At 62.9% G+C, this 14,205-nt stretch overlaps 1 protein-coding gene across 2 annotated transcripts in view; it reads right to left on the bottom strand.

Annotated features, from left to right (window-relative positions):
• Nucleotides 1-1,377: 1,377 nt before the first annotated feature.
• Nucleotides 1,378-14,205, bottom strand: part of COL26A1 (collagen type XXVI alpha 1 chain) — a 173,272-nt gene continuing 160,444 nt past the window's right edge. Inside the window, exons 7-13 of one of the 2 annotated variants that reach the window (XM_065893098.1) lie at nucleotides 13,361-13,513; nucleotides 11,438-11,521; nucleotides 9,592-9,644; nucleotides 5,800-5,835; nucleotides 4,628-4,675; nucleotides 2,694-2,778; nucleotides 1,378-1,931 (exon numbers count right to left, since the gene is read on the bottom strand). In XM_065893098.1, the coding sequence (XP_065749170.1) occupies nucleotides 1,771-1,931; nucleotides 2,694-2,778; nucleotides 4,628-4,675; nucleotides 5,800-5,835; nucleotides 9,592-9,644; nucleotides 11,438-11,521; nucleotides 13,361-13,513 (620 nt within the window). In that variant the 3' untranslated portion in view covers nucleotides 1,378-1,770. The remainder of the gene's footprint in view (nucleotides 1,932-2,693; nucleotides 2,779-4,627; nucleotides 4,676-5,799; nucleotides 5,836-9,591; nucleotides 9,645-11,437; nucleotides 11,522-13,360; nucleotides 13,514-14,205) is intronic. The other variant, XM_065893097.1, reaches the window with a different exon arrangement.

Raw genomic sequence — 14,205 nt, 5'->3', positions numbered from 1 at the left:
ATGGTGGGTAGGGGTCCCTCTGCCCAGAGCCCTGAGCCCTCCCCACTTCACTCTCCGTCTAGCAAAGCTGGACCCAGGCCCAGCCCAGATGCAGCGCTGCTGGGTAGAGGGTGGGGAGCCTCTGAGGGGTTCCCCTCGCTCTCCCAACCCCCCATGGGGCTCCCGGGGGGCAGAGCCAGGCCTCCCTGCCTCAGGGCCTTGTGGTCACTTTGGCTCCCAGGGGCTCCCGTCAGACACCCCTGGGGCTGGGCCTGGCCGAAGCTGACCCGGCACAGCCAGCCTCCCCAGCAGCCGCCGCCACAGGACACGAGAGCACAGCGGGGAGAACACCTTTATTGTCAGAGGGTTACAGGTTTCCCGCCGCCTCTGACCGCCCCTCCGTGAAGACAGGCCTGCAGGAAGCCACGTCTTGGCTCCCACACGGCCAGCCCTGCCTCAAGGGGGGCAGTCGAGGCCTCAAGGGCAGGGAGAGGTTACCAGGGCCTGGAGGGACCAGGCCACATTCTCCCCGGTGCAACAAGGGCGGTGGGGACGAGTCGCTCCTGCCACGAGGGGAGATGCACCTGGGGCGGCGCCAGCACCTGTGAATGTCTGAGTTTGCGGCCGTCGCTGAGACAGCGAGAGGAGCACGAGGGCCAGCCCAGGGCACAGGGGACCCGATACCGGAGAGGCCTCGAGCGCTGTGGCCTTGAGAGCTGCTCTGGGGCACCGGGGACCTGGGTGTCTGCTGCGGAGCCTGGCTGGGACCACAGCGCCGAGCGTGGGAGCATCTCTCTCCAGCAGGGCCTGGGAATCAGGCAGCAATCCCTCTTCCTCCTTGGGACATAGGACTTGCCGTGTAACGCAGAAGTGGCCAACCCTGTAGCTTCCCAGAGAGCCTGGGAGAGGGCGGGGCTGCAGGGATGGCCCCTGGAGGGTGCACATTTGCATTAAATCCTGCCTCCTCCCGGCTCAACGGGGTCAGAGAGATTGGGACGCGCCGGTGGGCAATGCCAATTCAGTTTGAGGGTCCTTGCACCCCAACGCTCCTCTCTCACGGTCTCCAAGTCCACGTGACTGTTTTGGGTTTATTCAAGGTCTCCCTGGCCTCCAAGAGTAGCTACAGGCCAAGCTGCTCCCCAACCCGTGGAGCAGACCCCGAGCCCAGGCACGGGAGTTGAGGAAGGAGGCCCAGGGCCCCCGCAGTCTCGTGCTGGGCAGGGCCCTGCCCTCCTTCCCCGCTGGAGCCTCAGCAGCCGCCTGGCCCGACACCCGCCCTGAGTTTCCCCGTGAAGAGGGGAAGCTGGCACGGTAGAGAGAACATGGGTTCAAACCCTGCCCCAGCCATCCATGGTCTGGGGGCCTTGGGCAGGTGAGTTATCCTCTCCAAGCCTCTGTCCCCCGTGTAAAGTCGGGATAACAAGCCTACCTCCTAAGGGTTAAATGAGACAATGTAGGGAAGCTCCTCGGACAGGCCCGAACGATGCAGGGACCCAGTAAATGATGAGTATTACGACTATTCTCACAGCCCACCCGGCCCACCAGACCCCGTCTCCAGCAGGGAGTGCCGGTGAGGAGGGAAGGGACCAGGGCAGGGCTCTGGCCTCGGGCCCCCGCCCCTGGAGCTGCCATCTGTCCCCAAGGCCCCCAGCCCCCAGGAGCCAGTGTTCCTGACGATCGTCCAGGCCTGGAGCCCGGTCCCACTCGGGGTGTCCTCAGGTGCCAGTGGCTGCATAGGCCCCGGGGCTGGGTCTCTGGCGGAGTCGGGGCTTGTCCTGGAGCGCTGGCCTCTTACTTCCCGCCGCTGGCCCGGCCAGCGCTCCTCTGCCCAGGGTCGGGGCCAAGCAGGGCAGCCAGGGAGCCATCGGGTGGGGGGCCACCACGCTTCATCTTGAGGTTGGCTCTCAGAGCGGCGTCCTGGCCGGAGCCCCCGTCAGGGGAGGCCAGGGGATCTGGAAGGAGAGCAGGAGGGCGGGCTTGCGCAGGGCCTTGGGAGCAAGCAGAGCACCTTCACTTCCAGCCCCGCCAGCAACGGAAGCTCTGTGCCCAGTGAGGACACGACAAAGCAGCAGCTGGCCTCTACTCCTCACGCATCCATTCACTCACTCCTCTTTCATCCATTCATCCACTCATCCAGGCGCTCATGTCATTCATTCTCCCATTTGCTCATCTATCCGTTCACCAATTCACTCATTCATCCATTCTTCAACAAATGCTAACCAGGGCCAGGCTCCAGGCCCTGCAGAAGTGCCAGGGAGAGACATGGAAACCTCACCCCATAAGGGAACTGAAGGTTCAGCAGAGAGAGCTTGGTGGGGAGATAGGAAGGCAGCTTCAGGGAGGAAGAGATCCCGGAGCAGGTCCCGAAGCGGGAGCTGGTGCCCAGGAGGCCAAGGGACCAGCCTGAGCAAAGGTGCCGTGGTGGGAAAGGGCCTGGGGTAACCGGATGACGGCTGTGTGTCACTGGACACCAGGCCATGCTGGGGAGGGACTTGGGACCTGGATGTCGGTCACGGGCAGCAGGGAGCCACGGAGGGTCCCTGAGCGGGGGTGGGACAGGGCCAGACTGGCAACCAAGTGAGGGGCCACTGGGGCAGGGAGAGCAGGCACCAGAGGCAGCACCACGAGGGCGGCAGGGAGGTGGAACAGAGGAAGATCCAGACTCGGCGGCCGCCTGTGGGCCTGCCTGTCCCCAGGTCCTGGTCGCCACGCACCGTGGATCCCAATCATGTGCTCCAGGATGAGGACTCTCTCGGCCAGGATCTTCAGCGCCTCCCGCAGCTGCTGTACCCCCTCGCCCTGCCGGGGAGGAGGCAGCCAAGGTCAGGGCCGTCCCGCTTCAGTGTACTGTCCCGGCCCTCCCCATGCCCGCCACTTCCCTCCTGCCACCAACATCAGTACAACAGCCATCATAGGGCGGGCATCCCGGCGCCAGGGCTGGGGTTCGAATTACTATTCAGAGACACGGAACTTGACGCACAGAGAGGGTAACCAGAGTCCTGTGGCCACACAGCCTGGAAATGGCCGACCGGGGCTTCACACCCAGACCTGTCTGCCTCCAGCCTGGGCTCGTCCTGCTCCCATGGCTGCCTGCTGCTTCCTCTGTGTGCCCTTCTTTCCAGAAAATACTCTGCTGTGGGCAGAGCACCGAGCACGGGCCCACGGGTCGGGGGTGCTTTGCCTGTCTCCTTCCTGGCACTGCCCACCCGAGAGATTTCCGGGGTGGTCACCCGGGCAAGAAAAAGAGAGGGCAGAGCCACGGCTTCTGGAATGCCAGCAGGAGGGCGCGATGATGGCACGTCTGCTTTCTGGGAGCCAGCCTACACACGGGCGAAGGACCTCGTGTGTCGAGACACGTGAATGAGCTGATTAATCGAGAAGACAGGTGACAAGGCCACTTCGAAATAAAAAGTGATGGTGGAGAGACAAGGCCCCGCCCTGGAGTCAGCAGCAAACAGGCATCTTTGGCTGGTAGAACATGACAGCTCTGTCATGACGTTCAGATTAATTTAGCTTAAAACAAAAGAAAACCAAAAGCATGCTACTGAGTTACGAGAGAGGCCTTCCCACCACAGGCCGTGAGAAGCCGGGCTGTGGGTGGCGTCTGGGATGGGGGTGTCCCAGCTAGGAGCAGGCGGTCCAGGCCCCCTCTGTCAGGACCCGGCTAAGCCTCAGTCCCTGGGTCACAGGACGCACGCCGATGAGATGCGCCGGGGGAAGTCGTGGGCATCCTCTCTGTCTCCCCATCACAAGTGACCCCCGCATCCACATCTTCTTCCCACTGCCTCCTGTGCCCACCACGGCTGCCCTGATTCCAGCCTCTTCCCCCTTCTCCAGTCCCGCAAGGACCTCTGGAATGTCCCCTGGCCCCAGCTTCACCTCTCCAGCCCAGCCCGCCTCCCGCAGCCATCCACCTCCAACCTCTGCAGATACCCCCACCCCCGGCTTAGAACCTCCCTCAGCTCACTCAGCTGTGTGCCCACTGAGCTGGCCAGCCCGCTGAGCCCTGACACTCCCACGGGACTCATTCTCAGCTTGCAAGGCCTCCCCTGCTGGCCCTACTGCCTCCGCCCCCTTTATCCATCACCCTGGTCCCCAGCCTCCTCTCCTGGTCCCAGAAGGCGTGGCTCCCCACAGCCATGCTCCCACTCCATCTGTGCCCCCTCCCCATCCCATCTTGCCCTGGACCCTGTGTGCTCCCAACCTCACTCTTTCATCGTCCTCTCCCACATCCGCATGCCCATGGATCCTTCAGTCCACCACAGCGACCTTGGGCACACCCGTGTACCAGGTGCTGTCATGGGAGAGTCCTGTCCCTGGAGAGGGACGCCACGGCTTGAAGCCTCCTTAAAAGAAAGGTCTTTTCTGCAGGTCCGTGGTTCCTCTGGCCCTCTCCGGCAGGGTCTCCCCCCGACTCAGGCCCCAGGCCGGTCAACCCATCTGTGCTACCCCATTGCAGCCAACTTCACCCTGTGCTGTAGTCGCTATTCACTCAGCTGTCTCCCCCGCTGGGCGGGACCCCGTTCACCCCGTGACTGATGCCCGGCTCAGGGCTGACGGTGTCAGTCCGGCTCTGTTGGGTACCCGCTCTCCTGCTGAGACACAGCCAAAGGGCAGGAGGGAAGCACGGGCCCAGGGGCACAGTTACCTCGGCGGTAGCTTTCTCTTCCTCTTCCCCCTTGCCGCCAGGCTCGCCCTGGGAAGAAAGTCGTGCAGTCAATGATGGGTGTGGGGTGGGGCGCTTCTCCACCCTCTCCAGCTTCTCTCCCTGGGCACCCCTGCACAGCCTGGCACAGGGTTGATTTTAGGGGCTTCTGTTTCTAGGGAGGGAGGAGTCAGGTTTGGACAGGTGTTGGCCCTTCTAGGGATCACGTCCCCTGCTTCCCTGACTCTAAAATGGGGCCAGTAACATCAGCCTCACAATAACACCTAGGTGGCCACTTACTCCTGTGTGACCTTGAGCAAGTTACCTTACCTCTCTGTGCCTCGATTTTCCCATCTCCAAAATGGAGGTAATAATAGCCTCGTAGAGCTATTAGGAGGATTAAATAAATCAATCTCAATAATAAGCTTGGAAAAGGCATGGCTTTGGAGGCTAACACTCCTGCATTTAAATCTTGGCTCTACCGTTGCCTAGCTGTGTGACCTTGGGCAAGTTGCTTAACCTCTCTGAGCCTTAGCTGCCAGTTCTGGCAAATAGGGAAAATAAAGCACTGTCTCATGGGGTCACTGTGAAGCTTAAACACGCTATGGATGAAGAGAGTTTCCATATAGAAGATGCTCAGCTGGGGCTTTGCCCCCAGCCCCATGCCCCTGACATAAGACTTGGGCACGAAGGAGGTACCCACCTCCTTGGCCCTGGAGATAGGGGCTGAGACTCATGAATTCTTATTTCCAAGAGGGGAATTAGAGGTCAGCTATCTATGTCTCTATTCCTAGAAGGTTCAGAGAAGGCAAGGGACTCTGCAGGTCACACAGCACATTAACCCAGGGGCCTGGGCTCCCTGGAAGGGACCTCAGGACTCTCATCCAAACCTTGCAACAGGAGGCTATTTCAGTCCTTACTTCATATGCTCAGCGAGGGGCTCCCGCCTCCCGAAGTCACCCCTTCTCAACTTGGGCAGCTGGCACTGCACCCAGGTTGCCCGTTTCTCTCCCCCTGCCCCATCCTGGCTGGGCTGGATCCGGCCATGCCTGGGGAAGCTGGGGGGCTGAACTCAGCCAGGCCGCCTGGGGCAGACGCCCGCCCACCTGGTACCCTGGGCCTGCACCAGAGCCCATCGTCCTGGGGGTGGCCCATCCACACGGCCCCACACTTACAGGCTGCCCTGTCACGCCCCGCTCTCCAGCCAGGCCCTGTAGAAAATCAAACAAAGCAGATTAGGCTTTGCCTGCCCTTGACAACCTCTCAGTCCTCCGCTGGCCCTCCCCCTGCACTGGGCTCTGGAAATCTGAAAAATGGATCCGGGGAGGAGGGTGGTGCAGAGGAAACACGAAGGCCACAGCCGGGGGCCTCCCCAGTCCTGGCGCCCCCGCCACTGGCCTGTGAAATGGGGCAATGCCAAGTATGGTTATCACTCAGAGAAGGGGACCAGATGGCAAAGCACACATCCCCCCAGCACGCGAGAGAGGGGTCCTCAGAGAACGAGTGACAGCAATGGTGATCGTGAGGGTGCCTGCGTGGACTCCCCATCAGCGCTGATGCCCAGCCGGAAGGCTCCCCAGGGCCCCAGACCTGTGCATCCAGCCGTCCTCCAGCACCCTTCCCCGGCCAGCCAGGAGATGCCCCCCCTCAACTTCTCCAAAGTGGAACTCCCGGTTCCCCCCCCAGACCCACCCCCACCCTGCAGTCTCTCCTCTCGGAAACGGAAACGGCTCCACGGTCCCGCGGCTGCTCCCACACACACCTTGGAGTTAACCTTCCCTTTCCCTCCCTCACCAAATTTATTCCATCAGCCAGACCTGTCAGGTTCACTTTCTAAGTATGTCTGTTCACGTTGCCATTTCCTCTGCGCTGCTGTGGCCTCCTCCCTGGTCTCCCTGCCCCACTGCCGCCTCCCCCGCCTTCCATCCCTCCCTCAATAGCCAGAGGGGCCTTGGAAAGCTGTAAATCAGGTCACGGACTCTCCCTCCCTGAACCTCGATGAGTCCCCTTTCCACTGTGACCCAAATCCACACATCAGCCCTGCAGGTAAGGCCCTGCCCACTTCCCCACCTCATCTCACCCCACGCTCTCCTCTGCTCTGTATGCGCCAGGCGTTTCCCTGCTTCAAGACCTCTGCACCTGCCCTTCCCTCGACCTGGAACGCTCTCGGCATCTCTGTAGGACTTCCGGTTCCTCGGGTCTCAGTCGGAATGTCACCTCCTCCTATCTGTCACCCCCTTCTGTCACCATAGGTCCTTTCCCAGTTATTCTCTATCACGTCTGCCTCCTGCACTAGACAATCAGCTACCGGAGGGCAGGGATCCCCACGTCCTTGTTCCTGTGCCCAGTACAGTGTCTGAAGCAACTGAGGCCCCAGGACATACATTAGTTAATGAATAGCATTCATTAAGGGTCTCCGAAGAGCCTGGCATTCTCCACCTGTTTTCCCCATTATTTCTCACAACGAACCTACCCAGAAGGGATTTTTATCCTCATTTCACAGATGGGGAAACTGAGGCCCAGGGGCTCGGGGACTTGTTTAGGGTCACCCAGCTGGAAATTGGCAGAACCCAGGGCTGTCCGTCCTACTCGAGAAAGTCGGGACCGCGTGGTCCCCTGTTATCGTCCCTTCTCGCTCTTCTTTGACCCCTGACTAGGAGACATCCCTCCCCACAGACCGCCAATTCTCAGAGGCCTCGACTCCTTGGCAAGGATGGAGACAGAGACTGGGTCATCAGACTGGCCCCACCATCCACAATGAAGCCACAGTCCAGCCCACCTGGTGGCCATTCAGACATTGTCAATACTGGGACGATGGAGCCTTGGAACCCAGCTCCATCCCTGCAGTGTAGGGGCCTCGGTGGGTCCTGGCAGTGGGTCCTGGAAGGGGGCTCTTCGACACCTGTTCAGTGGGGCCCTGGGGAGCCAGGGCCATGCCGGGCACTGTCTGGTGCCCCTGGCATACCAGCCCTGGCTACAGACCCTCAGGTTTAAGGAAGGACCACCGCAAGGAGGAAAGGGGCCAAGATGCCGCCAGCCTGAAGACGCCCCAGGCTGGTGCCTGGTCACGCCGCCTCGAGCGGGGCTGGACGAGCAGCTCTGACTTGGTCCCCTTGAACCTGTTGGAATCTTGCAGGCCTTGGGTCCCCACAAGGCTGCTGTGGGCACGGTCTGCACAGCCACCCAAGGCAGCCCTGCCCGCAAGGGCCTGGAAGACCCTAAAAATCAACCAGCTGGCAGGATCAACCACCCCAAAGCACCCACTGCATTCTTGGCACTCTGCTGTCCTGCTGTGTGACTCTGGCAGGTGACAGAGTCTCTCTGAGCCTCCACCGCCCCATTGCTGCTGGGATAGAATGATGGGATCCCTTCGCATCACTGACCTGCCCTGTCGCTGTGCGCTTGGGCCTCTGGAGGAGCCCCACTGCCCCCAGCCCTTCCCGTGAGAGTATCTGTCGGCCTTTCACACGCCCCCCTCCCCCTCTTCCTGCCCTTTTGTCAGGGCTGAGCAGGCCCGGCCTGAAGGGAGGAGGGAGCCCCCAGCACCAGAGAAGCAGGAGAGACCGCGCTGCTGGCACAGGGCTCCTGGCGTGTGGAGCTCGGCCAGACGCCCCCTGCCAAGCTCCTACAGTTCCCGGGGCCTCTCCGACCCTCACCGCAGTCCCATCACTGTCACTGTGATTCTCTCTCACCCGCCCCCACCCCTTCTCTCTGGGGCCTGGGCCTGTGGCTGGGAGCCTGAGGGGCCAGGAGGGTGCTCTGGGGCGCCCAGACCCCTGGCTAAGCTGGCCACCCCACCTGACTCAGGGGCAGATCAGGTCTGAGGGCCTCCTGTCCCCCCTGCAGCCACCCCCTCCCCCAGGCCCCCGCCTGCCGGCCTGGTCTGTACCACACCCACCCTGGCTCTGCCCTACGCCGTGCACCCCACTGGCCCTTCTCCTCCACGCCGTATCCTCCTGGTGTGAAAACACGAGGGGGACAACAGAGAGAGATCAGGAGCCGTGGGACACTGGTTCTTTGACGTCTAGAACATGTGCTCTAGAGGGCTGGCCTGTGGCCCCGGGCTCCAGCTGTGTCCTCGGCTGGCGTGGCTGGTGCCCTCCCTGTGTCTGGGGAATATTTGTCAAATGTCTAAAGGGATGAATGAATGTGTGGGACTCCTGAGGTCCCAGCACCCACAGGGCCAAGGCCCGGATCCACCTCCCTTGCAGTGGGAGGGGGGGCACCTCTCAGCCACTCCACCCCACCCGGGCCTGAGTTCCAGGGACCTCGGAGCCCTCGGTCTGGACGAGGCCCAGGGGAGGGGCTGCAGGAAGCTCCATGCAGACATCCCCAGCCGCCACCCTTGCTGCCTCCACGTCCAGGACCCCCCCTCCTCCACGTGACCTCCCCCCCAGGCCCCTGGGCCCCTGCGGCACAAGGCACATCCCCCCGGCAATTTATTTCTCTTTCACTCCCTGTGACAATCCACCAGGGAGGCCCTGTACACCCCGTCTTAGCAGCTGAGGAAGCCGGAGCCCAGAGGGGCTGCCTTTCTGCCCGAGGTCACACAGCTGGGAGGCAGAGCAAGCTGGGGTTCCGGGCCGCACAGTCAGGCGTCAGAGTGGCCCCCGCACAGGCAGGTCTCCTTGAGGAGGGGCCACGGGCTGGGGTGGACGTTCTGGGATCCTGGCCCAGCTCCACCACACCCTCTGGACGACCTCGGGTGGCACCTGGGTCAGCTCACTGATGAACCGGGAGCCATGTTAGCATCTCCCTGGCGTAGGCGGAGTGAGCAGGAGAGGGTCTCTGCTGCTAACAAAACCAGGGCCGCACGCCTGCCTTCCCCTGGGGCCCGCCTGGACCCAGCTGGGGACCGGCCAAGGGGGCTGGCTCCTTCCTGAGCAACTGTGCTGCTAAGAAGCCCGGCTCCTCCTTTCCTGGCGAGACAATGTCCCCTCCCTTGCCAGAAATGGGAAAGACCTTACCTGGGATCCCGGTGCACCTGGTGGTCCAGGGGGACCGTGTGGTCCAGGGGGACCTGCCGGCAGAGTCACAGATGGTCACCTGGGACCAGAGAAGCCCGCTGCCCCCATCAGCTCCGGAGAGGACCTTCCCATCCTCCCACCCCAGTCCCTGCCCTGGGTCTGTCTCCATGGGCAGCAAAGGAAGGTGCGGTGAATGAATGGTGGGGGAGGGGGACACCCGCTCCCTTGGCCTCCCCTGCCCACCGCCAGAGCGGAGAGCCCACCTCCACCCACTCTCCCTGCAGCCCTGACACCACAACCAGAGCCTCATCCACGGGACCACCCCGCAGCCCCTCCCCAGCCGGCTAGTCCTCCGGCAAACCTCGAGTCTCTCCCTCCTCGGGACCTCAGACCTGACCCCTCTGAAGCCATCCTTCTTGCCTGGGTTACTGCTGCCTGACCATCTGCCCTCCACGCAGCCCCCCAGAGTGACCTTTCAAATAGGTCCGTCTCAGCCCAGCCTCCTCCACCTTCATCAGTCAGATGCCCCCTTCTGGAAAGTTCCTCTGCATCCGTGCCTTTGACGATGCTGTTGCTTCCTCCTGGAGCTTCTCCAACCCCTCCACACCCCAGCAAACTCTTTGCTACTAGTCTCAGGCTAAGCGTCACCTCCTCCAGGAAGTCTTCCAGGAACCTACCCCGCCTCTTCTCTAGGCAAAGCCCTGACAGACCAGCCGCCACCTCTGGCCACTGTCGGTTTGCATGCCTGCCCCCCACCACGGGCCAGGGAGTGCCCAGAGGGTCAGGCCAGGCCTGACGGGTACAGCACAGGAAGTGGTGTTCCTGACTGAACTTCCCGAATGCTCGGAAGAGTGAGGCCTCCGTCCCCAGTGGCTGGCACAGGTCTGCGCCTCTTGGGCCGCTAGGCTGTACCAATGTGCCCCCGGCACGCTAAGGGAGGACATGCAGGAAAGTGTACCCCTGGTGGGGTGACGATCTGGACTCAGTCTAGCTAAAGGACAAACACCTTCCCAGCTTACTCCCAAATACCACCTTTTAAATGGGGCCACCCCGGCCCAGCTGCTCGCCCAGCCCTGCTTTCTCAGACCCTGTGGGATTCACTGATAGTATGTGGGTACTGTTTGCCTTCTCCACTAGAATGTAAGTACCATGAGGACGGGAATCTTCGTTTGGTTTATTTAAGTATCCCAGGAACTTAGAACACTGCCCAGCTGAACAGTGCTCGGTGAATATTTCCTGAATTATGAGAGAGTGAATGAATGACAGAGAATGAGTGCCCGGGTCTGGAGCCCTAATCAAGAGGCGCCCCACCCGCCGGCCCCCAGGGCCTCTGTTGCTCGTTCATTCACAGGTAGAACCTGTCAGAGGAGACGTCCACACACCCGGGTGCCAGCCCCGCCCCACACTCCCCTCCTCCCCCAGCGAGGGTCCCATCCCATGCCCTCCCCCAGGGCCCTGCTCTCTGCCTGCAGGCCCAGGGCCTCCTGTCTCTTATGGGCACCTGCCCCACCAGCTCCCTGGGTCTCCCGCATGGCCCCCACACCGCCCGTGCAGACCCATGCCTCCCCATATCCAGAGCATCCCTGCTCCGGCTCACACGAGGGCAGCCCGGGGCTGCATCGTGTGGGTGTCAGGCCTTGTTCTGGCAGAAACACTGTGTCCAGTCCCAGGGGAGCTGCCGCCGGGAGCAAGAGGCCCCACCTCAAGCCACTGCTGGCTGGGGCAGACCCAGTGCCCTGCCAAGGCCATGACCCCCAACTGGCCCCCTCAAGGCCCCTTGGTCCAGGCCAAGCCCAGGAGGGGTTACCAGTGGAGACCAGCCTGTGCTGTTGCCCTCTGTGCTCACCTGGAGGGCCGGGGGGGCCCCGGGGCCCTGGGACGCCCGCCAGCACCGTGTCCACGGCGGCAGAGGCCAGCTGCGCGTCTGCATCTGCGGGAAGGGCAGAGCGGCCCGTGACCTGGGGGGCAGGGCCGGCGGGGCTGGGGGGCTAGAGCTGAGATCCCCCGGAGCTAGGATGGGCATGCCCGGCCCCGCTGGGCCTCACTGCAGCCCTGGTGAGCAGACGTCATTGCTCCCACGACTCGAGAGGAGCACACAGAGGCCAAATCAGAGGGCAGGGGCAGCCCCGTGGGCTCCATTTAAAGCACAAACTCCTTCCTGAACACTCCAGGCCCTTGACTCTGGCCCCACCTTGCTTACCACCCAGGCTGGACGCTCTTCCAGGGTCCACCCCACATACCCATCCTGATGTACCTGGCTAGCTCACGCCTGTGGGGCCTCCTCCAGGAAGCCCTCCTTGCCCACCCCTCTGAGCTGCAGGGCCCTGGGCTGCCTCCATCAGGGCCCCAGAGCCGGGTGGAGTCTGTCTAGTGGCCTGGGTCTCTCCAGGGTGAGCCCCGTGTGACTTCACCCTGTCCTATTCTCAGAGCCAGGACCAGACAGCCAGGCTTGGAAACGTCTGGATGGGGGTGGCTGCCTCTGCCTCTCCCTCCACTCATGGAAGCCTGGAGAGCCCTTCCATAGGCCTCACGGTGGTGGCCTTCTATCGGTGCTCAGTCCTGGCCAGCCAGGTGCCCCCACTGGGGCACCCCCCACTGTCCCCAAACATTCACACCTGGGTCTTCCAGGAAAGCTGCCCTCCCTCGAGGGCTCCAGGGCTGGGGAAGGAGGGTCCTGTCTGAGGAGGGCTCCCAGCACTAGACGTGGCAGGCGGGCAGTGCCAGGTGCAGGGCATCGCGCCCAGGCCCGGACAGGCGGCAGCTCTCCTGGCCCAGGGGGGCCGGCTGCTGAGCCCTTAGACTCCCAAGGCACTTTACACGCATCATCCATTCTCCCCACTAGGGGGCACCACTGAGCCCACCGTGAGGGTGAGGCGGTTGGGTCGTCAGGGAGTTAATACTTTCTCCTGCCCCTGTACCCACTGAGGGCAGCCCAGGCCCCTCAGTCCCCTTGGAATGAGCCCCTCCCTCATGGCTGGGGCCTGTGTTTTTTCACCCCCAGAGCAACTCCATCAGGATGTATTACCACCCCTCCTCTACGGATGAGGAAACTGAGGCTCAGGGCGGGACACAGGTCTTAACGCTCAGGGGAGGGCTATCCTGCCGCGGGGCGGAGGGGGCAGAAGCACCAGGAGGAGGGGCTTGGGTTTCTCCGACAGCCGACAAAGCGGTCCCTGGGATGTTACCCATTCAGAATTTCAAGTCAATCCTGCTTCTTAAAACCCTTCACACTCCCCAGGGCCCTTAACCAAAACGATGCCCGCCGTGGGCTGCCGGCCCCACCCCCACCCCCGTCCTCGGGGCCTCCCTGGAACCGCCCTCCCCGCGCGCTGGGGCGGCTGTGTGTGTGCTCAGAGGCGCCCTCTCGCGCTAGACTGTAGCCTCTGCATGCAGGAGGCTGTTTTGCTCACGGCTGTACGAGGCGGGCGGGTAAAAACAGTCCCACCCGTCGTAGGTGATCCATCAACACATGTCCAGTGGCCTACAGTGAGGGGATTTGTGGAGACGACATGGGGTAACGGATGACCCGAGGCCAGGCCAGAGAGCGGAGTGACCCGTGGGGGTCAGACCCCGGGGCAGGAGCTGAGCGTGGGTTGCCGCCCCACCCCGAGTCAGTCCCCCCTGGCGACCCCGCCCCCCCACTTGGCAGAGCCAAGGCTCCCCTCACTGACAGTCCGCTTGCTTCATGGGGTCCTCTGGGGAGGGCTGGTTCCCCCGAAGACAGGCTCAGGCCCGCCCTCCCGCCCCACCCCTCAGGCATGCCACTCACTGTCCTTGTCTGTCGGCGGCTGCAGGGAGTAGAGGACGCCTTGGGGGCCGTTTGGAGGGAGGCCTGGGCTGCCTGCTGGGCCGGGGGGGCCGGGGGGGCCGGGGCGCCCCATCTCTCCAGGAAGCCCACGGGGCCCTGGTGGCCCCAAGAGGCCTGCAGTGGGGAGGAGAGGAGTCACAGGAGGTCCGGGCCTCGTGGCTGATGTAACAGAGACGAGAAGCAGACCCTGAAGGGCACGGGGCTGGCGAGGGCCGGTGGTGGCCTCCAGGCCCAGGGACACCCTGGAGGGCTCTTCTGGGAGCTAATAACATGACTTCCCCTTCCCAGCCCAGTGCACAGGGGACCCGGGGCAGCTGGATGGGAGGTGAGGGAGGCAGGAACCACAGAACCAGTGGGGCCTCCGGCCAGATGCCCTCTGCCCGCTCCAGGGACCTCAGCTATGGGGAATGGGCGCCAAGGGTGGCAGCCAGCCTGGGCCAGCCCTGTACCTGCCCTGACAGAGCCCAGGAGGAGCTGGGTGGTCTCTGGAGGTGTTGTTTACATGGCTGAGCACAACCCCCAGCCCCCAGGAGCCCCCCCCCCCCACGGAAACCAGCGCCCACAACTCCAGAAGCCTTCTCTTCCCACAGCCCGGGGCGAGACGGAGCCCTAAGGTGCTTGGGGTGAAGCTGCCGTAAGGGTGGCAGTGGGAAGAAGTGAGCCTGGAGCCCCCCAAGATGGCAGTCATTAGCCCCAGCAAGAAAGGGGGTGTCTGGGATGCCTCGCCTGCTCAGACAGGGGAGAAACCCCAACCCCCTTCCCCCAGTGGACAGAGTCAGGTCGGGATGTGTGGGGGGGTGTCCTTA

The sequence above is a fragment of the Phocoena phocoena genome, chromosome 15 (assembly GCF_963924675.1).
Source record: "Phocoena phocoena chromosome 15, mPhoPho1.1, whole genome shotgun sequence".
In the NCBI taxonomy this organism is placed as follows: Eukaryota; Metazoa; Chordata; class Mammalia; order Artiodactyla; family Phocoenidae; genus Phocoena; species Phocoena phocoena.
The sequence above is the reverse complement of the archived record's forward strand: the minus strand, read 5'-3'. Positions and strand labels throughout refer to the sequence as shown.